Genomic DNA, 26,499 nt, shown 5'->3' with positions numbered 1-26,499 from the left:
TTGTTTGCTGATTTCATTCCCCCTGGAGCATGTTTTTTTCAAGATTTGAAGTTTTGGTGACATGTACAAGAATCAACATTTAAATCAGGGGGTTACATGAAAGAGCAGCTGATGATTCTGGAGCTTCAACTTCATTTTATTTCCAGACCTTATTTGTTTTTGGTTTTTTAAGTTTTGATTCCAAGGATTTTGTTTTTAGTTTTAAAGCTCACATTTTTGGTTTTCAAGCTGCCTCTCTGTTTTCCCCATCAACTTCTTCCCATTTCATCCTAAGGACATTCTCTTCTTCCTACTCTTTTCCCCTCCTTCATGTCCTCTCTCTGCTTTTCTTCTTTTCTCTCTTCGCTTCCCTCTCATCTTCATTCCCTTCTATGTCTGCTTCTCTCTCTCCATCTTCCTTTCTTCTTCCTCTTCCTCATTTCCTCCCCCTCCCCAATTCTCTGTTCTCCATCAACTGCTTCCTGCTTTTCTTTCTCTTTCTGGTCTTCTTTTCTTCCCTCTCTATATCCCATCTTCTGTTCAGCTTCTCTCTCTCTCGTCTTTTAACCAACCCTCCTTCCTTATTCATTGCTCGTTGGACAAAGGGTACTTGGCTAAAACTATTACCCGTGTTTCCCTGAAAATAAGACAGGATCTTATTTTCTTTTGACCCCCGAAATAAGCACTTGGCCTTATTTTCGGGGAGGTCTTATTATTTTTGAAGTGCAGGAGGCAGCGAGCGTGGTCACCTCATGGCTGCTGTTGTGTTGCGCTGCTGCTAGGATTGTGGGAGCGGCTGTTAGGTAAGGGTGTGTGGAGTGCGTGGGGCATGTTCCCCCTCCCTTTCCCCCCTTCCGGCCTCGCCTCCTCACTTCGTGTTGTTTACACAGCCACTCGTCAGCTGTTTGCCCCTGCGGCGGTAGATGAGGAGTGGGGCCTGCCGCTCTTTTTGCGGCAGCCATTAGTGTGACAGAAGGGGCGCGGTGGCTAGGATTGCAGGAGCGGCCATTACTGGTAGGTAAGGGCGTGTGGGGCACATGGGGCAAACAGCGAGGAAGTCCAGCAACGGGTGGGCCGCATCACTGGACCTCCTGCTGCTTTTGCAGCTGCAAAAGCAGCCACGGTTGCTGGAGGTGGCGGTAGGTGAGGAGTGGGGTGCGAGGCGTGACAGAAAGAGTGCGGTGGCTAGGATTGCGGGAGCGTGTGGGGTGCGTGGGGCATGTTCCCCCTCCCTTCCTCCCCCAGCCTTGCCGCCTCACCTCATGTTGTTTACATAATAATAATAATAATAATAATAATAATAATAATAATAATAATAATAATAATAATAATAATAATAATTTTATTTCTATACCGCCCTTCTCCCGAAGGACTCAGGGCGGTGTACAGCCTACTCTGGCAAGCAACCAGAGGAAATGGCGGGGACTGGCTGTGCATGCATTTAAATATTTGGGGGGAGGCTTATTTTCAGGCAGGGCTTATTTTTGCGCATGCGCTCAAAAGCCCAATTGGACTTACTATCTGGGGAGATCTTATTTTCGGGGAAACACAGTATTTCTCATCTCTGAAGCACCAGCCAACCCAGGGTTTCTTCTACATCATCAGTGTTAATGGCTGGATTTTCTAGAAGAGAATGCGGTGGCCACCTGGTCAGAAACCTAGTCCCTCTTAGGTCTATTTCTGTTGCTGAAGCAACATTCGAATCTCTGTCAAAATGGCCAGACAGATCTTTGTATTAAGCTAGCCAGGATAGGCACCCTGCGGGAAGCCAAATACTTGCTTGGGGCCAGCAACAAACCCAGTTTTGAATGGAACTTCATTCCTTGTCCCCTTCTAAGTTTTAATTAACTGTAATTTCCCAAGGATCTGGGATTTCTCATTTGTTTATGTTCCTCTGTAAACACAAACAAGGGATGTACACAAGATATGTGAGGAATGGATTCAGCAACTTGCTTAAGCCAACACCTTTTGGGTTTAGGCAGGACTGGGACAGAAGGAACTCCATTTTGTACCACAAGTGATGCTCAATTGGGTTATTCAAGATCAAGCCAGCCCCAGCTCTTTCCTAACAATCACCAACAAGAGTTTCTAAGGAGCCTCTAAGAGAGTGGCATTTCATTTGCTTCTGGCAGGTATCATTCAATCAACAGCCATCTGCTCCAAATAGGTCCTTGAAGTCCATTTCACTGCTTCCCAGAATGACCAATAAAATGTCTCCGAGAAGCCTCAATAGCCTGTCCTACTAGAGCTGCTAGAAAGTGGCTTTTAGAGGCAGATTAATAAATAGGGAGCAAAATGTATGATAAAACCCCTTTCCAGTTTTGGAAAAACAGCACAGGGTCATTTCCATGAAAAATATTTGAGTTTTATTCAGCTCTGTGTTTTAGCTTAGCTTAGAACGTGCAGAAGGGATGCGGTGGCTCAGTGGGTAAGATGCTGGGCTTGTCGATCAAAAGGTTGGCAGTTCAGCGGTTCGAATCCCTAGTGCCACGTAACGGGGTGAGCTCCCGTTACTTGTCCCAGCTTCTGCCAACCTAGCAGTTCGAAAGCACGTAAAAAATGTAAGTAGAAAAATAGGGACCACTTTGGTGGGAAGGTAACAGCGTTCTGTGCGCCTTTGGCGTTGAATCATGCCGGCCACATGACCACAGAGACGTCTTCGGACTGCGCTGGCTCTTCGGCTTTGAAACAGAGACGAGCACCGCCCCATAGAGTCGGGAACGACTAGCACATATATGCGAGGGGAACCTTTACCTTTACCTTAGAACGCGCAAATTCAAACAGTATAGGTAGTCCTCAATTTACATCCTGTTATGACAGACTTCCCTGGGGATAGTTACAAGCCAGTTCCAAAGGTCTGATGGCCACTATCCTCATAGTCAGATAACCACATGTTGGGTGCTCAGCAAACGGCCCACATTGATGGCTGTTTGCAGTGAGGAGTCATGTGTGACCACGTTACAACGTTGTTGCCGAAAAACCAGCATTAACTTCTGCTTTTCAGCAAAAAAAAACCATTGGCTTGCTTAACGACTGCTGCAAAAAAGGTCATAAGATTGGATCAGCCACCCAGGTGACCTGATTTATCACCATCACAACTTATAACCGTGATGAGCTGGCTCCAATATGGTCATAATTTAAGGACTAATTGTAGGGCTAAAGAGATAAGCCAAAAGAGGCAACTGGATTTTAAAAGCTGTAAGCATTTGCATTTATATTTGCATTCCTGCAATCTTCAAAGCGTTCCTTTTGGATGGAAACCTCAAAACTCCCCAACCCTAATAATTAAATCAACAATATTTAATGAATTTAATGGAAATGAAACTCAGTTAATTCAATTGGGGTTTTTTTCCCCTCCTAGTTCCACTCACTTTTTAGTCTCTCCCTTCCTACCTTTTAGCAGACAGCCTGTGGCCTCCTAATTTGGGGAATTAGCTTTACATGTTTTATGCATTTTCTGCCTAAATTCCATCCATTGGAGTTCAGGGAATACGAAGTCAGAGATACGGAAAACATTCCAAATTCAAAATATTTCAAGCTTGAAATGCCCTATTTCACAGTCAAAAAGAATGATTGAGAATTTAAAATACTGATTTCAATTGTGCTGGAAGTGATCTGGTACCATTCCAACCATACCAGAAAAATCAACGGGAAAGCTAGATTCATTTAACAGTGGGGTTACTAACTTATCAACTGCAGCGATTCACTTAACAACTATGGCAAGAAGGGTTGTAAAATGAGGCAAAATTCACATTACAAATGTCTAACTTAACAACAGAAATGTTGGGCTCAATTATGGTCATAAGTCGAGGACTATCTGTACTGATTCCAGTTGTGCAGGAATTGGTCTAATACCATTCCAAACATGCCAGAAAAGTTCTGAACTTGAAAATGGACCATTTAGAGCCTTGTAGCTGTTCTCAAAAGAATATGTGTGGTCCTCGACTTACAACCATTCATTTACTGACCGTTCAAAATTACAACAGAACTGAAAAAAGGGACGACCGTTTTGCACCCGTACAAATGTTGCAGCATCCCCATCATCACGTGATCAAAATTCAGATGCTTGGCAACTGGTTCACATGTATGACCATTGCTGTGTCCCAAGGTCATGTGTTCCCCTTTCGCGACCTTCTGACAAGCAAAATCCATGGGGAAGCCAAATTCACTTAACAACTGTGTTACTCACTTAACAACTGCAGTGCTTCACTTAACAACTGGGGCAAGAAAGGCCGTAACCTGAAGCAAAAACACACTTAACAATTGTTTCGCTTCGCAACTGAAAATTTTGGACTCGATTGTGGTCATAAATTGAGGAACACCTGTAGTGGAATATTTGCAGGAAGATCAGAATCCCTGTTTTTAATCCCGAACAGGGGATTCCAAGTGAGAGATCTTTTCGGCTCTGTTACACAATCCTACACCAGTGGTGGGTTCTGCCCGGTTCGGACGAGTCGGTAGCGGTGACAATATGACGTCACCGAATCGGTTCTCTTCATTCGGGAGCTGGGCCCTCCCGCCGCCCCCGTGTTATTCTTACCTTTTATTTGGCCCCACCCCCAATCTATTGCTGCCTCCCGAGTCCCAGCTGATCGGCTAGAAGGAAAAAAACTCTTACCCTTCAAAGGGCTGCCCTACAGCTGATCAGTGTTAAAAGGCAGTGTGGTGGTAGACGGGGGCCTCCAAAAACGAATGAGTAGACCGGGGCCTCCAAAAATAAAGGGGTAGACTGGTACAGCTCTGCAAGCAGTTAAAAGCCTGGTAGACCAGTACCTCTGCTAAATCCTAAAGAATTATCACATGACCATCAAGCCACGCCCACAAAATAAGCCACGCCCAGAGAACCGGTAGTAAAAAAAATTAGAACCCACTCTTGTCCTACACAGGTTCCAAATCCACTGGTGCACTAAGCACAACATTCTCTTTCCCCCCCCCCAAAAAAAACCAACCATGCATTTTGCCCGTGGAAAGAGTTCAGCAAATACAGTATATTCTGCTCATAACTTGCCTTGGAGTTCTCTGGAGTAGCAGTAGACATCGTATGCTTCGCTGACATCTCTCTTGCCATAGCTGCGGACTCCTGGGAGGCTGTTGCGATCTCCATAGCAACCAGGTCTTGACAGGGTGATGGGATACCTGTATGAAAACGGGGGGGGGGGGAGGAGATGCAGCTGCTTTAAACTCCATCACTAAAGGCTTCTTTCAAGCATGAAGGAAAGCCATACCGTAAACACTTCAGGAAAAGCATGGAAGGGTTTAAAGGACAACAACAACAACAACAACAACAACAACAACAACAATAACAACAATAATAATAATAATTGGAGCCCTTGGAGCAATACCCAAAGGGCTACCCCGCTATTTAGAAATTCTAAATTTGCCGGACTTGAACATTTTGACTCTACAAAAAACCACCTTACTCGGAACAGCTTACATCCTCCGACGATACCTTAACAGTTCCTAGGTCCTTGGTTAGGACTCGAGCTGCTAAGCTATTAACTAATCTCAAAGGCTGTGAATCTCACTAAAGATTAAATAATAATAATAATAATAATAATAATAATAATAATAATAATAATAATAATAAGAAGAAGAAGAAGAAGAAGAAGAAGAAGAAGAAGAAGAAGAAGAAGAAGAAGAAGTTGCAGCTTCCTGCAATAACACCAGCGGAACTGCAAAAAACTGCGCTACTCGGAACATCATATATTTTAAGAAGACACTTGCTTGATACCTAGGATGCTGGCAGCAACCCGTATCAATCATTAGCACCAGTCAATGGTATTTGTGATGCATTTTTAAATATTCAGTTGACTGAGTTTCATATTTAATGGATAAAAGAGATAATAATAATAATAATAACAACAACAACCTTTATTGTCATTGTACATATAAACAACGAAATTGATTTAGCCTCTACTGGTGCAATCCATAACAAAATACAAAGCAACATGAATAATATAGAAAATGGTCCTTATATAAGTAATTAGGGAGAAACCAGTCATATGTTTCCAGGTATGTGTCGATCCTTGAGGTTCTGGAAAGAGTGCAGAGAAGAGCAACAAAGATGATTAGGGGGCTGGAGGCTAAAACATATGAATGGTTGCAGGAATTGGGTATTTCTACCAGTCTAGGGAAAAGAAGATTTAGGGGGTGACGTGATAGCAATGTTCCAATATTTGAGGGGCTGCCACAAAGATGAAGAGGTCAAACTGTTTTCCAAAGTACCTGAAGGCAAGACAAAAAACAATGGATGGAAACTAATCAAGGACAGAAACCACCTAAAACTAAGGAGAAATTTGACTGACAGTGAGAACAATCAAAGCAATGGAATGGGTTGCCTTCAGAGGTTGTGGGTGCCCCAATATTGGAGGCTTTCAAGAAGAGACTGGAAAACTGTTTGTCTGAAATGATATAGGGTAGTGATGGCTAACCTTTTCCAGACCGAGTGCCCAAAGCGCGTGCCCAAATCCCCAGAATGCAATGCGTGCGTGGCCCCCAAGCACTTGCCCACCCCCATGCATATGTACCCCTGCATGCACCCCCGCATGCGTGCCCCCTGCATGTGTGCCTGCACGCACATGCGTGCGCAACCCCCTGCATGTGCCCACCCTGTGCATGCGTGCGCACTCCCCACATGTGCGGTAGAGACCTGAAGACCAACTGGCCGACAGAAGGTACATGCGCATACGCGGCAGAGCTGAACTAGGGCGACGGCTTGCATGGCCCCAGAGAGGGCTTTGCGTGCCACCTCTGGCACGCGTGCCATAGGTTCGCCATCATGGATATAGGGTGACCTGCTTGAACAGGGGGTTGAACTAGATGACTTCCAAGGTTGCTTCCCATTCTATTCTATTCTATTCTATTCTATTCTATTCTATTCTATTCTATTCTATTCTATTCTATTCTATTCTATTCTATTTTCTATTCTATTCTATATTCTATTCTATTCTATTCTCAATTCTATTATATTTTCTATATACTATTCTATTTTATTATCTATATTCTATTTTCTATTCTATGCTATGCTATGCTATTTTCTATATACTATTCCATTCTATTTTCTCTATTCTATTCTCCATTCTATTCTATTTTCTCTATACTATTCTATTCTATTTTCTATTCTATTCTACTCTACTCTACTCTATTCTATTCTCCATTCTATTCTATTTTCTCTATACTATTCTATTCTATTTTCTATATTCTATTCTATTCTATTCTTTCTACTCTACTCTACTCTATTCTCCATTCTATTCTATTCTATTCTATTCTATTCTATTCTATTCTATTCTATTCTATTCTATTCTATTCTAGTCTAGTCTAGTCTAGTCTAGTCTATTCTAGTCTATTCTATTTTCTATATTCTATGCTATGCTATGCTATGCTATGCTACTCTACTCTACTCTAGTCTTCAAGGTAATGTAATGGCAATGAGGAAGACCATTGCTATTTCGAAGAGTTTAGTGACATGTGTTGATTTCTCCTAGTAACAAAAGTCTAGGAGTTTAGAGCTTATTCTAAGCTAGCCTGCTTGTTTGTTTTTTCTAACGCTGGCTTACTGACTAAAGGAGACGGTGCGTGGGTGGGATCTTGACATAGCTTCAAAGCGTTTCCCGTTCTGAAAGTTTCAGACTTTCAATCCCCATCCCAGAGTCATGTGCCATCCAGTCAAGGTCAGGAGGCTCCTGACCATAGCAGGGTGACAAAGGCCTGGTGCCAAGTTTTAGATAAAAACCATGGGGTAGTTGATGTATGTCGGGAGTTTCTGCACAGAACCTACAAGCATTAGGTAATGTGGAAACTGGCCATCCATGGGGTCCGTCTGCTGTTGTTATTAAGGAGCTTCTGGCAGCTTGTAAGAGATTTGGGTATCATATTTGGGTACTTATGAGACCGCCTTCTGCCACCAATAGCCTCTCACCGCCCAATACGCTCCCATAGAGAGGGGCTTCTCAGGGTGCCGTCAGCCAAACAGTGTCGACTGGCGGCCCCCAGGGGGAGAGTCTTTTCTGTGAGGGCACCCACCATCTGGAACGAGCTCTCCCCAGAGATACAGAAGATTCCGGATCTGCGCACTTTCCGCCGTGCCCTCAAAACATTCCTATTTCAGCAGGCCGGCCTGGCCTAACTTTCCGTTTATATTGCTTTTTGATTTTATTTTAAACTGGGATGTCTTGAATTATCTAGGACCAGAGTGTTTAGTATATTTTAATTGGTTTTTTTAACGTTTGTATTACATGTATTTTTATCGTTTGCTGTTCACCGCCCTGAGTCCCTCAGGAATAGGGCGGTATATAAATTTAATAAATAAATAAATAAATAAAATATTGTTTGATATGTATGCTTTTTTATGTTATGCTATGCTTGCTTGACCTAACCCAGGTAGTCCTTGACTTACAAGCATTTAGTGGCCGTTCAAAGTTACAACGGCACTGAAAAAAGTGATTTATGATTGTTTTTCACACTTACGACCCTTTGCGGCATCCCCATGATCATGTGATCAAAATTCAGACACTTGGCAACTGTCTCATGTTTATGACCGTTGCCACATCCCGGGGTCATGCGATCCGTCTTTTTATTGCAACCTTCCGACAAGCAAAATCAACGGGGAAGCCAGATCCCCTTAACAAGCACGTCACTAACTTAACAACTGCAGTGATTCACTTCAGAATCATGAAAAGAAAGGTCATAAAATGGGTCGAAAACACTTAACAAATGCTCAGTTAGCTGCATAAATTTTGGGCACAATTGTAGTCATAATTCAAAGCATAATAAAATTTAAAGTCCTTTCATTTGCTGGAGCAGTCATTGTTTCTGGATATAAAAGAACCAACTGGGCACCCAAACAGTGGATTAACATCTGGCAAAACAGGCAGGCTAAGTTAAGAAACAAACATAGCCAGGATTTTGCTATTTTATTTGTGCAAGGCAGGGGTGGGTTCTAATTTTTTTTTACTACCGGTTCTGTGGGCGTGGCTTATTTTGTGGGCGTGGTTTGATGGTCATGTGACAAGCAATTCTTTAGGATTTAGCAGAGGTACTGGTCTACCAGGCTTTTAACTGCTTGCAGAGCTGTACCGGTCTACCTATTTGTCTTTGGAGTGCACCAATCTACCCATTTGTTTTTTGAGCGCACTGGTCTACCACCACACTGCCTTTTACCGCTGATCAGCTGTAGGGCGGCCCTTTGAAGTGCTGCGGCAAGAGTTTAAACAGTTTTTTGCTGCTCTGCCACCACCGAGAGCATCGGAAACCGCTTTCAGGCAGCTTGGCCTCAATTGCCAATCTACCACCACCGAGCGGTTTACAAGGAGCGGATCGGTTCTAGCCAATCAGTTGGGAGGCTTCTTGGCTTCCCAATTTAAAGCTACGGTGTCTTGTTTTTTTCCCCCCTCTTCTTTCTCAAGTGAGCCCTGATTTTTTCCTTCTAGCCGATCAGCTGGGAGGCAGCGAATAGATTGGGGGCGGGGCCAGGCAGAGGTGGTATTTACCGCTTCTCCGAACGACTCAAAATTTCCACTACCGGTTCGCAAGAACCGGGGAGAACCGGTAGCAACCCACCACTGGATGGGGGGCAATTAATTTTCCCAAGGGGCAACATGAGCAACTGGGAATGTTGTGGAGGACCGAGTTAATAAGGCTGTGAAAGTGTGTAAGCGTGCACACTTGCACATACGTACATTGAAAAAACAATAGTCACCTTCAGAAGAAAAGCCATGCAATTGTATTGAGAGTCCTCGATTTACAACAGTTCATTTAGTGACCATTCAAAGTTACAACAACACTGAAAAAAGTGACTTATGACCGTTTTTCACACATAAGACCATTACAGCCTCTCCATGGTCACATGATCAAAATTCAGATGCTTGGAAGTCAATTTATTTATTTATTATTTATTATTAATTAAATTTCTATACCGCCCTTCTCCAAATAGGACTCAGGGCGGTGCACAGCCTAAGTAAAAACAGAGCATACAAAATTTAAAAAACAGTATTAAAATAATTAAATATTTTGGCCGTAAATTAAAACAACCCAATTTAAAATCAATTTAAAATTTAGCTCAATTCATCTTTATGATGGTTATACTGTCCCAGGGTCATGTGATCACCTTTTGCGACCTTCCAACAAGCAAAGTCAATGGGGAAACCGGATTCATTTAACAACCGTGTTACTAACTTAACAATTGCAGTGATTCACTTAACAACTGTGTCAAGAAAGATTACAAAATGGGGCCAAATTCACTTGACCGTCTCGTTTAGTAATGGAAATTTTGGGCTCCATTGCGGTTGTAAACCAAGGACTACCTGTATTGCTTGCGTGATGTACGTTTATTTACATTTGATTTCTAATTTCCGACTGAGCTCATAAGAGCCCGGACAAAGACAGCCAAAGGACCAGATGTTGGCTGGGGATCGTAAAATGCCTCTGACCTCACTTAATTCGCGCCTTGACTCTGACCCTGTTTCCCCCTTCCCCCAAGGTATGTCATCAGTCACATTCCCCAACGAAGCAATTTCGCGGGTTGTAGAAGTCACTCCCTCCGGTCACTGTTGGTCACTCTGGAGATGACCATGATGTTGCTGGCTGGAATGTGCTTTGTTTTGACTGAAATGCAAGTTCCTTGATGCAGTTGCGAGGTTTGATTCCCCATCCCGCTGCCTATGGCAACTCAAGAGCAAATCAGGAATGCTTTGCGATTTGACACTTGCTCTGTTGAAGAACAAAATTCAAGGCACAGCTGTTCTGTGTCTTTTTTCTCCCACACTTCCTCTTTTTCCAGAGCTGATTTTTTTCTTCTCCCACCTTTGTCTCAAGACCAGACCTGAATTCTTCTGCAAAAGGACCTCAGTGGCAAACTGCCCTTCTCACCTTCAACACGCCTTGTCACGAATTGTCAAGTGTCTTTCTACTAATCTGCATCTTCAAAATAGCAACCCCCGAATCGGGGCTCTTGCAGTGAGCAACGAGCGATTTCCCCCCGGTTCAGTTCTTTTATTGCTCTTTTGTGCCGTTCTGCTCAATTCACTTCTCTTCCCTAATTCCAATTTAACTAGGAGAATTTATAAAATTAATTCCAGTATTGGGTGTTCTATATGGTCTTTTTTGCCGCTTAGTTACTCCTATTCAGTAGCAACTTCCAGGGATTCCCTCTCTCCATTACAGATGATTGCAGGCGCGTTGATAAAATAATACAGGATACCAGGAGGAGAGAGGAGAAGCAAAGTTCCTGTGTTCGTGCAGACAATTGCAACAAGGTTTTTTTGCGTGCAGCGAATGTCGCTGCACAATGGGAAAGGGACGCATCGAAAGAACTGATAATCCAACTGAAATATCTGAAGGATGTAGACCAGGGGTGTCAAACTCGATTTCACTGAGGACCGCATCAGGGTTGTGTTTGACCTCAGGGGGCCCGGGTGGGCGTGGCCAGGGTGGGCACGACCAGCTTGACATCATTCGTGTTGAGGGCGCCTGTGGTGGCCGAGCACTCTGCCAGCGAAAATGGGCTCCCGAGCTCCGTTTTTGGCTGCAACGGCCTCCTGCAACCCTCTGCCAGTGAAAACGAAGCTTGGGAGAGCCATGCGCGGCCCTCCCGAGCTCCATTTTCACTGACAGAGACACCGTGGGCCGATCCTTCGCTGTTTCCAGGGTGGCCCCGTGGGCCAGATCTAAGCACCCTGAGGGCCGGATCCAGCCCGCGGGCCTTGTGTTTGACACCCCTGATGTAGACAGTAGAATAACTGCCATTCTTTTTTTTTTTTTTTTAAATTTTTTATTGTGAAAGTATTATAATACAATTTCAACATTTCCGGTTTCATGGTGTTAATACATATATACATATTATTTACTTGTTATTTACATAATATTACCTCGTTAATTTGAAGGGTATTACCCATAGTAATGCATAATTCTTTGTAGACATATATCCATATTATTCACATGTAATTTACATATTCTTACATCTATACTCAATTGCAGTTGGTACTACAGGTAGTACTGCTCATTTCTATATAACCATTATAAATTAATTATTGAATTAAACTTTAAGCTCTCTCGAGTTCACTTTTGTTTTCTTTTCTCTAACCACTCAACCACATATCCCACACGCTATAATAATCCGTATCCTCTCTATCATTGATTTCTAATGTTAGAAATAACTGCTATTCTAATGCACTGGCTAACATTTATAGTCTGGTTGTTGCTGAACTATAATTCCCAGCACGCCTCCCGTTTGGCCCTGCAGGTAAGTGTTGCGGGGACCCTGAAGTTCATTGACATTTGGAAGGCCACGGATTACCTGCTAGGGGGATATATAGGGATTGTGGTTGGACTGAAAGTAGTGTCTTGCTTTGGGTCCATATGTGTGAAATTGCAAATTCAAAAGTTGAAGTTCATAGCATGCTGTACAGGTAGTCCTTGACTTACAACTAGAATGAAGCCCAAAATTTTTGTTGCTAAGCGAGACATTTGTTACGCGAATTTTACAGCTTAGTTATCACTCAAAGTTCTGACAGACCTCCCCGGGGGGGGGGCACTTGCAACCCAGTTCTAAAGTTTCAATACCATCACATGACTGCATTTCAGGTGCTCAAAAACTGGCCTGCATTTATGGCCATTTGCAATGTCACATCCTTGCCAAAAATTGGCAATTACATTTACTTCCAATTTTCAGCAAGACTGACCTGTAATAAATAATTGGTTGCCTTAAAAACTGTGGCGTTTCCTTGAAATCCACCAGAAAAAAAGATAATAAATTCAGGTTAGTCACAATGATGTCCCATTTTACCATTGTTATGACTTACGACTGTAATGGCGGGCTCCGTTATGGTCATAAGTGGAGGTTTACCTGTAGGTTTAGGTCAAGGCAACCTAAAGTCCTATTAGTTTAGCCTGCAATTATATTTCGCTGCAATAAAATCATCAAAATATACCTGAGCACAACTTTAGCAGTGTAACATTTGGAAATTCACCAAATTTGCTGTACGGAAGTCATCTCCTCTTTTTTCTTGAAAGGAAAAAAAAAATCCAGAATGAAAGCAGATTACATCTGGTATTACCGTAATTCAGAGCAGAAAAATTGGATCAGCCCCTCCTGAAACAAGCGAATTAGACTGTACATTCTTCCACGTACCTAACGGTGTGGTCGGAGAGCCATCCAGCATCACAGTTGTCGTAGCCATCCTCAAAGGCCACCTCAAGGTGAGCAGGAGAAGCAACCACAGCCGAGTTCTCTTCGCAGGCCTTCTGCGCCTCTGAGAAAGTCAAAGCGTAGCGGTTGCTAGCCGCTCGGTAGTGAAAAACCACACCTAAGTAGGGTTGAAAAGTGAGAAGACAAGGAGATGTGAATTAGAATAGAATAGAATAGAATAGAATAGAATAGAATAGAATAGAATAGAATAGAATAGAATAGAATAGAATAGAATAGAATAGAATAGGAAGGGACCTTTGAGGTCTTCTAGTCCAGCCCCCTGCTTAAGCAGGAGACCCTGTACCAGTGATGGCTAACCTTTTTGCCATCGCATGCCAGGAGGGAGTGGCGGGGGGGGGTCGCGTGCGCACGTGCCCACACCCATAATTCTATGCGCCCCGCCCCCATGCATGCGCGTGCAACCTCCCCACGCTCCTGGCACGCAATGGCCCAGTGGGCCTGTTTTTCTCTCTCACCAGACTCCAGGGCCTTTCTAGGAGTCTGGGGAGGGCAAAAACGGCCTCTCCCCCCCCCGAAGGCCCGTTTGCCAACTTCCAGTGGGACCGGAAGGCCCGTTTTTTGTTGTCCCCAGCCTCCAGAGCCTTTCTAGGAGTCTGGGGAGGGCGAAAACAGCCCGCTGCCGGTCCACTTCTTCTGCAGCCGCTTGTTGCGGTTTGCAAGCTTCGCTCCCAGCCTCTGTTTCACTGTCAGAGAAGGAAAGGCCTCTGACAGTGAAATGAGGCCATGGGGCGCAGTGTGCGTCAATCCGGAGCCCGTTTCTTGGCTGCAGAAGCCTTTCCTGAAGGCCTCTGACAACAAAACGGAGGTCAGGGGTGACGCGCACAAGCGGCGACAAGCAGCCACAGAAGAAGTGGGCCAGCAAGGCAAGGAAGGTGTCAGGGCACGCGAGGCCTGGCTGCAACTGTCTGAAGGTAAGTAGGGCAGCTCCACCACCACCCGTCCCCAACCTAGCTTGATTTTTACCCAAGCGTCTTGCCTCACCCCGTGCACCCCGGAGTGGGCGGGGTCTTAACTAGGGCTTATTTTGGGTGCAGGGATTATATTGGACACACATGTAAAAATCAACCTAGGGCTTATTTTTGGATAGGTCTTATTTCCAGGGACACATGGTAGATTCCAGATTCTGGAGTGAGGATAGGGGCATATAGACAGTCATTAACAGGTAGTGCCAGTTTGGTACAATGGTTAAAGGCACCAGACTAGAAACTGGGAGACTGGGAGTTCTAGCCTAGACTTGGAAACAACACCTGCTGGATGAATTTGGACTCATGACTTTCAGCTCAGCTTGCCAAGAAAAATGCAGGGACTTTCCAAGCAGTTGTCAGGAGTAAAAGAAAAAAGAAAATGACTTTCAAGTGTGAAAAAAACAAACAGATAGAGCAGCACTTAATCAATCTTGGCTGACAAAAACAGATAGAGGGTGTCTAACTGTCCTTGGTTGATCTCTAAAGCTAAGCAGGGTCAACCGTGGTAAGTTCTTGGATGGGAGAGTGCCTGCCTAAATGGGAAATTAAATTCTTGGAAAAAGGCTAGGTCAAACCACTTCTGGGCTGCAATGTTGCTAGGATATTTGCGATGGAGGCAATCGCGCAACTCAAGGGCATCTTCTCCTCTCCTTTTAATAAAAAGTATTGTGAAATACAACCTTTGATGATTGCTGTCTGAATTCTTTCCGAAGGAGCTCTTGCACACTGATTGAGTGCAGCACAACCTTCTCCCTCCTTCCTTTTTTTTCCCTTTTGTGTCATGTCTCTTACTTAGAAAGCTCCGTGATACAGGTTGTCAAATTATTGAACTTCGTAAACCACCATGATGTCCTTTAATTAGCATACAAAGGAGGCTCAAAGTCTATGTGCAATCACAACCGGATTGGTTTTTTTTTGTAGTCTTTCATTAACGCACACCTACACACCCCTTTGATATAAAAGCAAGGGAGGAATACAATTAAACCAATGGGAACGAAAGCTAAGGCTGAATTGTTTCTCACAATGCCCTGTATCAAATTCAAATCGAGGTTCTGTTTTTCGCCGTGACAGCCTCCCTTTTCACTGGCAGAGTGCTGCAGGAGTCCCTCACGGCCGAAAACAGAGCCCGGAAGAGCTGGGAGCAGCCCTCCCGAGCTCCGTTTTCACTGGCAGAGGGCTGCAGGAGGCTCTCACAGCTGAAAACAGAGCCCGGAAGAGCTGGGAGCAGCCCTCCCGAGCTCTGTTTTCACTGGCAGAGGGCTGCAGGAGGCTCTCAAGCCGAAAACAGAGCCCGGAAGAGCTGCGAGCAGCCCTCCCAAGCTCCGTTTTCACTGGCAGAGGGCTGCAGGAGGCTCTCACAGCTGAAAACAGAGCCCGGAAGAGCTGGGAGCAGCCCTCCCGAGCTCTGTTTTCACTGGCAGAGGGCTGCAGGAGGCCATCATGGCCGAAAACAGAGCCCGGGAGGGCCATGTGCGTCCCTCACGGGCTCCCTTTTCACTGACAGAGGGCTGCAGGAGGCCCTCACAGCTGAAAACAGAGCCTAGGAGGGCCGAATGTGGCCCTCCCGAGCTCTGTTTTCGCTGGCAGAGACACTGTAGGCTGGTCGTTCGCTGTTTCCAAGGCGGGCCCGCGGGCCAGATCTAAGCACCCTGAGGGCCGGATCCGGCCCACAAACTTTGAGTCTGACACCACTGAACAAACTGCTTCGGCCTGCCAACTCCATAAATGTATGCTGAAGGAACCGGCATTAAATCAGGAAGAATTTCATAGCATCTTTTAAGAGCCAGAAATATTTCTCAAAAGACAAAAGGCATTTCGGATGAAATGAGTTGTGGCTCTCGAAAGCTTCTGCCTTTTGGGAAAAAAAAAAAACGTTTAGTTGAAAAAGTGCCCCCATACAGGCGGTCCTCGACTCACAACCATTCGTGCAGTGACTGTTCAAAGTGACGTGCAATCATTTTTCTCACTTACGATGGTTGCACCATCCCCAATCATCGCATGATTAAAATTCAAACGCTTGACATCTGGCTCATATTTATGGACGGTTGCAGTATGTTGGGATCCCTTTTGCGACCTTCTGACAAACCAAGTCAATGGGGAAAGCCAGATTCACTTAACTGTGCCACTTCAACTGTGGCAAGAAAGGTTGTAAAATGGAGCAAAACTCACTTAACAAATGTCTCGCTTAGCAACATAAATTTTGGTCTTGGTTGTGGTCGTAAATCGAGGACTATCTCTATATGGCATTAATGCAATGCTTCCCAATTTTTTCCCTTTATTATCCAAAATTGCTTATCAGAAAGTTTTAAACTTCAAGGACTGATTGCAAGGCCTTTCCTTCAGCACCTCTGTAGCTTTGACTGGTTGCTGAATGAATGTTCGTAACTTGAGGACTACCTGTATTATAAAAACCCTATCACTGAATGATAAGGTTATGTTATTTCAACAAATTATCATTGGTAATTTCATCGGTTTTCATCTTCGTGGGAATCCTTTGGGGGGGATATTTGAATGTATTTTAGTACATGTGGCAAAATTAAATCAGTTTAAATCAATTAAAAACAGCTGTTCTGCTTGGGTAATGGGCTCCTGTGTTATTATCCAAAGAAAAAACAATTTTACCCAATTTTAAGTAATTTACCCAGGCATGGCAAGCAATGCATAATAGCATCTTGTCACATAATCTTTGGTGATTATTTTACAGTTTTGATCAGAGTTTAGAAGCATTTTTGCCTCCCTTCCATCAGTCACCAAATATTTCTCATCTCTTTCTGAGACATAAAAGCAGAGCCCTGCAACTGTCTTCCCCCCCGCCTCTTTACTCTCGCCTGACAATCAGGAGACTGTGAATTCGATCCTGGGTAGAAGCAGATATTACTCTCTCTGGGCACACTGAGAAGATATCTGCTGAAGAAAACAAGAGCCTTGGTAGTACAGTGGTCTAAGGCACCCTGTTATTAAGCTGGTTATTAAGACCAGCTGCCTGCAATTACTGCAGGTTCGAATCTCGCCAAGGCTCAAGGTTGACTCAGCCTTCCATCCTTTCTAAGGTAGGTAAAATGAGGACCCAGTTTGTGGGGGCAATAAGATGACTTTGTATAAATATACAAAAGTATGAAGGCTATTGCTTAACGCATTGTAAGCCGCCCTGAGTCTCCGGAGAAGGGCGGCATATAAATCAAATTAAAAAAAAAAAAAAACCTCCGCATTGGCAACAGGAAGGGCATCCGGCCAATAAAACACTCTGCTAGCTCCATTCAGTTGCCCAGATTCCACCCCACAAGGGATTATGGGGTTGTTACATGACGATGATGATGATATAATCAGAGGTGGGTTTCACATAATTTTACCTCTGGTTTGCCGTGCACCAAAAATGTGAGTGCACAGTTTTTGCGTATACACTTTGCCCATGCAAGTGGCTTGTACACATGCCCACGGCTTGGAAAATGTGGCTAAATAGGGCGGCATAGCACCAGGGCGGGTGGGTAGGGGTGGGCCCAGGGCAGGCCCACCCGCAGATCGCCACTACTGGTTTGCCCAAACTGGTCCGAACCGGCTGAATACCACCACTGGATAGAATGTAATATTATGGTGTCGTTAAGATAGATAGATAGATAGATAGATAGATAGATAGATAGATAGATAGATAGATAGATAGGGAGGGAAGGAAGGAGGGAGGGAGGGAGGGGCCAATCACCTCCAAGGTGTGGCTTTACTCCTAAGTCAACCCTGCTTTCTTAGTTGTTCTTGTTTTCTGGCAGCTCTGTGCGCACACTGGGAACAGGCTCCAGCTGTTCCTCTGCCTCACTGCTGTTTATCTCCCTCTCTGACTCTGATGCAGAGCCCTCATCTGAGCTTTCCCCAGCTCCCAGGACTGGCCCATATTCCTCCCCAAACTCCCCACTGTCTGACTCTGGTGCCAGCTCCGCTGGCTGCCGGTGAGCCACAACAAATAGATAGATAGATAGATAGATAGATAGATAGATAGATAGATAGATAGATAGAGACAGACAGACAGACAGACAGACAGACAGACAGACAAATAATCTGGATGTCCTGCTTCAGAGATAGATAGATAGATAGATAGATAGATAGATAGATAGATAGATAGATAGAGAAAGAGAGAGAGAGACAGAGACAGACAGACAGACAGATAGATAAATAATCTGGATGTCCTGCTTCAGAGATAGATAGATAGATAGATAGATAGATAGATAGATAGATAGATAGATAGATAGATAGAGACAGACAGACAGACAGACAGACAGACAGAGAGACAGACAGACAGACAGACAGACAGACAAATAATCTGGATGTCCTGCTTCAGAGAGAGAGAGAGAGAGGCAGACAGACAGACAGACAGACAGACAGATAGATAAATAATCTGGATGTCCTGCTTCAGAGATAGATAGATAGATAGATAGATAGATAGATAGATAGATAGATAGATAGATAGATAGACAGACAGACAGACAGACAGACAGACAGACAGACAGACAGACAGACATAGTTATATAGATATAGTTATATAGATATAGATATAGATCAGTGGTGGGTTTCAAAAATGTTTACTACCAGTTCTGTGGGTGTGACTTGATGGGCATGGCATGGCTTGGTGGGTGTGGCAGGGGAGGGATACTGTAAAATCTCCATTCCCACCCCACTCCAGGGAAAGGTTACTGCAAAATCCCCATTTCCTCCCAATCAGCTGGGACTTGGGAGGCAGAGAATAGATGGGGGCAGGGCCAGTCAGAATTTTTACTACTGGTTCTCTGAACTACTCAAAATTTCCACTACCGGTTCTCCAGAACTGGTCAGAACCTGCTGAAACCCACCTCTGATATAGATATAGATAGAGATGAGATAGAGAGATATAGATAGAAAGATAGAGAGATAGAGAAATAGAGATAGAGATAGAGATAGAGAGATAGAGAGATAGAGATAGATAGAGAGATATAGATAGAAAGATAGAGAGATAGAGAAATAGAGATAGAAATAGAGATAGAGATAGATAGAGAGATAGAGATAGAGATAGATATACTGAGTCTTTTTCTTACCTGTGACTTCCAGAGGGACCAAGTCTTGCTCATCATGAATCCCAGTGACAATCTCACATCGATAAAGTCCCGCATCGCTAGCCCGAGCTGACAGAAACAAGAGGGTGGCATTTTCTCGGTGGTGGGGGTATCCGGGCAAGGCAATTCTACCCTCGTAGTTTTTGGAGATCTTTATCACGTTATCCTTGGCTACCAGCACAGAGAGATCTTCTGGCTGTCCCGTGGCAGACTGTACTTTGCTCCACTTGATACGGGGGGGATCAGACAGTTCACTAGAGTTGGGGGCGATGGAGCCTTGCAAGAGAAACAGGCAAGGCAGGGACACCGGTTCTGCCAGCCCGACCCTCACTGGCTGGTGGCTGACTTTGTTGATATGGATCACTTTCCCAGGATCCTGGGAACCTAGAACAAAAGTTGGCCATGAATTAGAGGAGATGCATGCCCAGATCAAGGATAATTTCTTCTTGCAAGACTAACTTTCCAACCTGGTTAACACACAGCCCTGGCTATTTTCACATATAAGTAGTCTTTGACTTATGACCATTCATTCAATGACTGTTCAACGTTACAACAGCCCTGAGAAATGTGATTTATGACCGGCCCTCAAACTTATTTATTATTTCAGGTAGTCCTTGACTTAGAACCATTCATTTAGTGACCATTCAAAGATACAATAGTGACTGACAAACATTTTTCACCACTTATGACATCCCCGTGGTTAAATGGACAAAATTCAGATGCTTGGCTACTGGATCGTATTTATGATGGTTGCAGTCCAGGGGATACGTCATCACCTTTTGCAATCTTCTGACAAGCAAAGTCAATGGCGGCCAGATTCATTTTATAACTGTGTTATTAATTTAGCAGCTGCAGTGATCCACTTTAACAACAGTGGCAAGAATGGAATGGAGAATAGAATAGAATAGAATAGAATAGAATAGAATAGAATAGAATAGAATAGAATAGAATAGAATAGAATAGAATAGAATAGAATATGGAAGGGAAGGGAAGGGAAGGGAAGGGAAGGGAAGGGAAGGGAAGGGAAGGGAAGGGAAGGGAAGGGAAGGGAATAGAATAGAATAGAATAGAATAGAATAGAATAGAATAGAATAGAATAGAATAGAATAGAATATGGAAGGGAAGGGAAGGGAAGGGAAGGGAAGGGAAGGGAAGGGAAGGGAAGGGAAGGGAAGGGAAGGGAAGGGAATGGAATAGAATAGAATAGAATAGAATAGAATAGAATATGGAATGGAAGGGAAGGGAAGGGAAGGGAAGGGAAGAGAAGAGAAGAGAAGAGAAGAGAAGAGAAGAGAAGAGAAGAGAAGAGAAGAGAAGAGAAGAGAAGAGAAGAGAAAACAGAGTTGGAAGGGACTTTGGTGATCTTCTAGTCCAACCCCCTGCTCAGGCAGGAAACCCTATACCCATGATGGCAAATCTATGGCACGTGTGCCAGAAGTGGCACGCAGCTCAGCTGCACATGTGCGTGCGCCTGCCACTGGCCAGCTGTTCTTTGGATCTCTGCTGCTCATGTGTGGGGGCTGGGGCATGTGCAGGGAGGACGTGCATTGCATTTTGGGGGTGCACACGCTTGCGCTTTGGCTACTTGGTCCAGAAAAAGTTAGCCATCACTGCCCTATACCATTTCCGACAAATGGTTGTCCAATCTCTTCTTAAAAACTTCCAGTGTTGGAGCATTCATAACTTTTGGAGGCAAGTTGTTCCACTGATTAGTTCTGTTAGGAAATTTCTCCTTAGTTCTAGGGTTGCATAATGGGGCAAAACTCACTTAACAGCTGTTTTACAGAAATTTTGAGCTCACCTGTGGTCTAGAACTACCTGTACAGCATCCCAGCAGTCATGTGATCAAAATTTGGCTACTGGGCAACCAGCCAGATTTGCTTAACAACGTTATGATTCGCTTAACAATCACCCCAGAAAAGATTGTAAAATCAGGCATGATGAGTCCCTTAAGGATCGCATCACTTAGTCTTGGATGTTTGTTTGTTTGTTTGTTTGTTTGTTTGTTTGTTTGTATGTTTGTTTATTTATTTTTACAGATTTCTATACCGCCCTTCTCCTTTCAGACTCAGGGTGGTGAACAGCCAAAGTAAAACACTTTAATACACAAAAGTTAAAATAGATTTAAAATAATTAAATAAATTTGGCCATAATTTAAAACATTTCAATTTAAAACCAATTTCAAATTTTAAAAACCCATGTTCTGGTCCCAAGTGTGATTGTTGAGTCAAGAACTACCCATAACTTGTTACTCCCTCCATAAACAAACCACTTTTATCAGATTGTACAAGACGCAAAGACAATGTGCTGAACCACAGAGGAGAGAATCCCCTTTTATCTTAGCCTAGCATGTTGTAAGGGATGTGGTGGCTCAGTGGCTAAGACACTGAGCTTGTCGATCGAAAGGTCGGCTGTTCAGCAGTTCGAATCCCTAGCGCCGCATAACGGGGTGAGCTCCCGTGACTTGTCCCAGCTTCTGCCCACCTAGCAGTTCGAAAGCACATAAAAAATGCAAGTAGAAAAATAGGGACCACCTTTGGTGGGAAGGTAACAGCTCTCCGTGCCATTTCGGCATTTAGTCATGCCGGCCACATGACCACAGAGACGTCTTCGGACAGCACTGGCACGGAGATGAGCACTGCCCCCCTAGAGTCAGGAACGACTAGCACATATGTGTGAGAGGAACCTTTACCTTTACCTTTAGCATGTTGTATGAACCTAGGGAAAATTTCCTGCCTTGAAATTCGGCTCAGGACCAGGCAGAAGTTTGAACAAGATCTTTTTGCGCTTTCTAGAGTAGTAGTTTTCAATTGGCTTCACTCCTCAGAGTTTAATATATCAGTATTTCTTTTTTCCACCCTAAATTTAGTTAAACACTTGAAATATGTACACATCAGATCTCTCAGCCTCCTCCCCTGCACAGATTATGGGTCAACTTCTTCACCCTGATGAAAAAAACTGTTTTCCTCTCTCCAGATTGGTCTATGCTGAAATCAATCATCACTGCGGAGAGGCAGTTATTTGCTCATCTTTCTGATTGATTTTTCTCTGCAGCCAACTGGAACCAATTATAGCAAAAGGAGACAAATGGGGAGGAAAGAGGAAGGGAAGGGAAACAGCTATTCTCAGGGACCCAACTAATGTGTGTGTCAGCACTTCAAGCTGCATTTACTCTAGTGCTGACATAAGAAGGAGAAGTGGAGGCGTCTGGAAAGGGACATTTGACTTTTCACCTACTTATTTTCCCTGGAGATAATATCCTCTAGGAGATGGGATGGGAGGGGGGAAATTCCTTTGAGCTGGAGCGGTAGATTAGGGGTAGAATGACTTGGAAGAGGGCCAATGAATGCAGGGCAGTGAGGAATGGAAAGGGAGGGTTTTGGGTCTGGAAGTCAGTGTTGGCTTCGATGGAGTCGGGTTTTAGAATGTCGTGCTTAATAAATAGGAGTTTTTCTTCAAAGACTTTGTTTGAAATGCAATTTATTTGAGACGACCTCGAAACTTGACAGTGTGTCTATGGAGATTTTCAGTCATCCAGGTCATGGTTGTCCCAAAGGTGCTTTTTTCAAGCGGCAACTGGACTTTCTGGGTTTTCTTTGAAGAAGTTTCGTTTCTTATCCAAGAAGCTTCTTCAGCTCTGACTGGATGGTAGAGAATGGAAGGATTTACATTCCTTGCAGACAGCTGGTCATTTGCATCCTTTTAGAGAGTCATCGAGGCCACTTGGAGGTTTATCTGTGTCCTCAGGGTCTGTTCAATAAATGTATGTCAAAATTGTATGGCACAGCCTTCTTTCAACAGAGGGGGAGGGGGAGGGATATCTACAATACAATCCTTTCAGCAGTTCCAAGAAGGTTTCACACCAATTTGCACCACTCAGGTGACCCTGAGGACACAGATAAACCTCCGGGTGGCCTCAAGGGCTCTCTAAAAGGATGCAAATGACCAGCTGTCTGCAAGGAATAGAAATCCTTCCATTCCCCATCATCCAGTCAGAGCTGAAGAAGCTCCTTGGATGAGAAGCAGAACGTCTTCAAAGAAAAACAAGGAAGTCCAGTTGCCTCTTGAAAAACCACATTTGGGACTAACTGAAGGGTCCTGTTGTCTCTGCAATCCTGTTGAAGGTAATGAGCAAAAATAATTCACTTTCAAAATCCAGGTTCACTGACGTTAGAAACCAAGCTCAATAAATTGATCAGGAAGAGTAAGTAAGCACTTATTCTTCTAGAGAAACTCTACCCAGAAAGACAGTGCGGAGCAGTGGTTAAAGCAAGTGGTTGTCTCCGACCACAAACTGAATCCCGAAACTTTCCTAAAAGTGATCTCTGACCAGAGATCTTCTCCCTGGAAACCTGCTGAGCAGAATGGAAAAACGATGAGACTTTCTTTTAGTCCCACCCACCACTGATTTTGGCTCCATCCGTCTCATGGTTCCTGAGAATTTAACTCCAAGAGATTGTGATTCTCCATTAGAGCTACTAGACATCCAGCAAAAGGAACATAGAACATAAAATCATAGGGTTGGAAGAACCCTTGATGGTCTTCTAGTCCAACTCCCTGCTCAAGCAGAAGACCCCCTACCATACTGGACAAATGGCTGTCTAGACTCTTCTTGAAAACCTCCAATGATGGAGCACCCACACCCCAGGCCACCTCAGCGATGCCCTTGAAGTGATGGCCCAGTGCCTGGAGGCTGTACGGATCTGGATGGGGAGGAACAAGCTCAAGCTCAACCCTTCCAAGACTGAGTGGCTGTGATTCCCGGGATCCCAATATAGTCAGCTGACTCCATTGCTGACTATCGGGGGCGAGTCTTTGGCCCCCGTTGAGAGGGCGCGCAATCTGGGAGTCCTCCTGGATACGCAGCTGTCTTTGGAGGAACATCTGACGGCTGTTGCCAGGGGGACCTTTTGTCAGGTTTGCCTGATTCGCCAGTTGCGCCCCTTTCTTGATCGGGATTCCGTGTGCACCGTCACTCATGCCCTCGTCACCTCTCACCTGGACTACTGCAACGCTCTCTACATGGGGCTCCCCTTGAAGAGCACCCGGAGGCTCCAACTGGTCCAGAATGCAGCCGCGTGGGTAATTACAGGAGCTGCATGGCGCTCCCGCATAACACCGCTCCTGCGCGAGCTGCACTGGCTCCCAGTGGTCTTCCGGGTGCGCTTCAAGGTGTTGGTTACCACCTTTAAAGCGCTCCATGGCATAGGACCTAGTTATCTCCGAGACCGCCTTCTGCCACCGACGACCTCCCATCGACCCGTGCGCTCCCACAGAGAGGGCCTCCTCAGGGTGCCATCAGCCAAGCAATGCAGGCTGGTGACCCCCAGGGGGAGGGCCTTCTCTGTGGGGGCTCCCACCCTCTGGAATCAGCTGCCCCCAGAGATAAGGAGAATCCAAGACCTCCGTGCCTTCCGCCGTGCCCTTAAAACTTTCCTTTTCCAACAAGCCGGGCTGGCCTAACAAATCCTTTTAAATGATTTTAAATTTGTATGTTTTTTAAATTTTTGGCCAATTTGAGATATTTCCTTTTTATCTGTTCTTAATGTTTATATTATGTGTTTTTATCTGGCTGTACACCGCCCTGAGTTCCCAGGAAGAAAGGCGGTATATAAATTCGAAGTAAAATAAAAAAATAAATAAAACTTCTGGAGGCAAGCCGTTCCACTGAATAATTGTTCTCGCTGTCAAGAAATGTCTCCTTAATTCTAGGTTGGCTCTTTCTTTAATGATCTTCTACTCGTTACTTCTTCTCCAGCCCTCGGGTACTTTGGAGAATACTCTGTTTCCCCCAAAATAAGTCATCCCCTGATAATAAGCCCAAGCGCTCCATGGCATAGGACCCGGGTACCTTCGAGACCGACTTCTGCCACCAATAGCCTCCCACCGACCAGTCCGCTCCCACAGAGAGGGTCTCCTCAGGGTGTCATCGGCCAAGTTATGTCGGCTGGCGACACCCAGGGGGAGGGCCTTCTCTGTGGGAGCCCCAGCCCTGTGGAATGAACTGCCCCCGGAAATACGTAAGATCTCCGACCTCCGGGTGTTTCGCTGCGCTCTGAAGACCCTGTTGTTCCGCCAGGCCGGGCTATTAATATAACGTTTTAAATTGGGGTATTTTAAATTTCTGGGATTTTAATTGGAGCCTAATTATTTAATGATTTTAAATTTTAATTGTTGTTTTGTTTCTGTGCTTTTAAATAGGCTGTACACCGCCCTGAGTCCTTCGGGAGAAGGGCGGTATAGAAATAAAATTATTATTATTATTATTATTATTTTAAGCGCATGGCAATAAGGCCAAGCACTTAATTTAGGGTTCAAAAAAATATAAGACAGGGTCTTATTTTCGGGGAAACATGATAGGTCAATCCCCTCTTCTCTGTGACAGCCATTTAAGTACCCCTTTTTGTTCTCATCTCCTTTGTCCAACAGGCATACAGCAGCCTTGCAATCAAATACTGTCCATTTTCTGAGTGACTTTAATTTATTTATTTATTTGCACTGTTTCCCCAACAGTAGTCATTTATAATTGTCTGCTTCTTTCTTCCCCTTTCCCATGTCCAGCGACAGATCCGACAGCCTAGATTTATGTTATTCAACTGATTTCCTGATTCCAGTAATTGGCTTCAATCCAGCCCATTCAAATCTATGATCACTGTAATCTGTAGATCACACGACACGTCGTATGATTTTTTGGTGAAGTTTGAAAAGCACTTTGTTGTCAACCCTATATTACTGCTAGCATAGGTTTTTGAAGATAAAAGATTTGTTGGAAAAACATGGGGATTGGAAAAAACCAGGTTTTTTGGTGCTGGAAAAAGGTAATTTCATATATAGTGTGGTGGAATGTAGTCTGGATTTCCAGGAAGGAGGGGCTCATTTAACAGGGACAAAGAGACAGTGAAGTTTAGATAGGTTGGTCAGAAATTCTCACAGTATAACTTTAATGATGCAAGTCGGGGTGGGTTCTAAATTTTTTTACTACCGGTTCTGTAGGCATGGCTTATTTTGTGGGCGTGGCTTGATGGTCATGTGACAATTCTTTAGGATTTAGCAGAGGTACTGGTCTACTAGGCTTTTAACTGCTTGCAGAGCTGTACCGGTCTACCCATTTGTTTTTGCAGGCACTGGTCTACCCATTTATTTTTGCAGGCACTGATCTACTCATGTATTTTTGCAGGCACTGGTCTACTCATTTGTTTTCTTTTAACACTGATCAGCTGTAGGGCGGCCCTTTGAAGTGGCAAGAGTTTAAACAGGTTTTTTCCCTCTAGCCATC

At 44.3% G+C, this 26,499-nt stretch overlaps 1 protein-coding gene across 2 annotated transcripts in view; it reads right to left on the bottom strand.

Moving 5' to 3' along the window:
- The window catches only part of NCAN (neurocan), a 151,073-nt gene that overhangs the window by 56,610 nt on the left and 67,964 nt on the right, over nucleotides 1-26,499 (bottom strand). For both annotated transcript variants that reach the window (XM_034442546.3, XM_034442545.3), the window contains exons 3-5: nucleotides 19,206-19,607; nucleotides 13,106-13,280; nucleotides 4,988-5,115 (exon numbers count right to left, since the gene is read on the bottom strand). In XM_034442546.3, coding sequence (XP_034298437.2) covers nucleotides 4,988-5,115; nucleotides 13,106-13,280; nucleotides 19,206-19,607 — 705 coding nt within the window. The remainder of the gene's footprint in view (nucleotides 1-4,987; nucleotides 5,116-13,105; nucleotides 13,281-19,205; nucleotides 19,608-26,499) is intronic.

Source organism: Pantherophis guttatus, chromosome 1 (genome assembly GCF_059756535.1).
Source record: "Pantherophis guttatus breed Tessera chromosome 1, ASM5975653v1, whole genome shotgun sequence".
In the NCBI taxonomy this organism is placed as follows: Eukaryota; Metazoa; Chordata; class Lepidosauria; order Squamata; family Colubridae; genus Pantherophis; species Pantherophis guttatus.
This window is presented reverse-complemented; position numbering and strand designations above follow the sequence as displayed.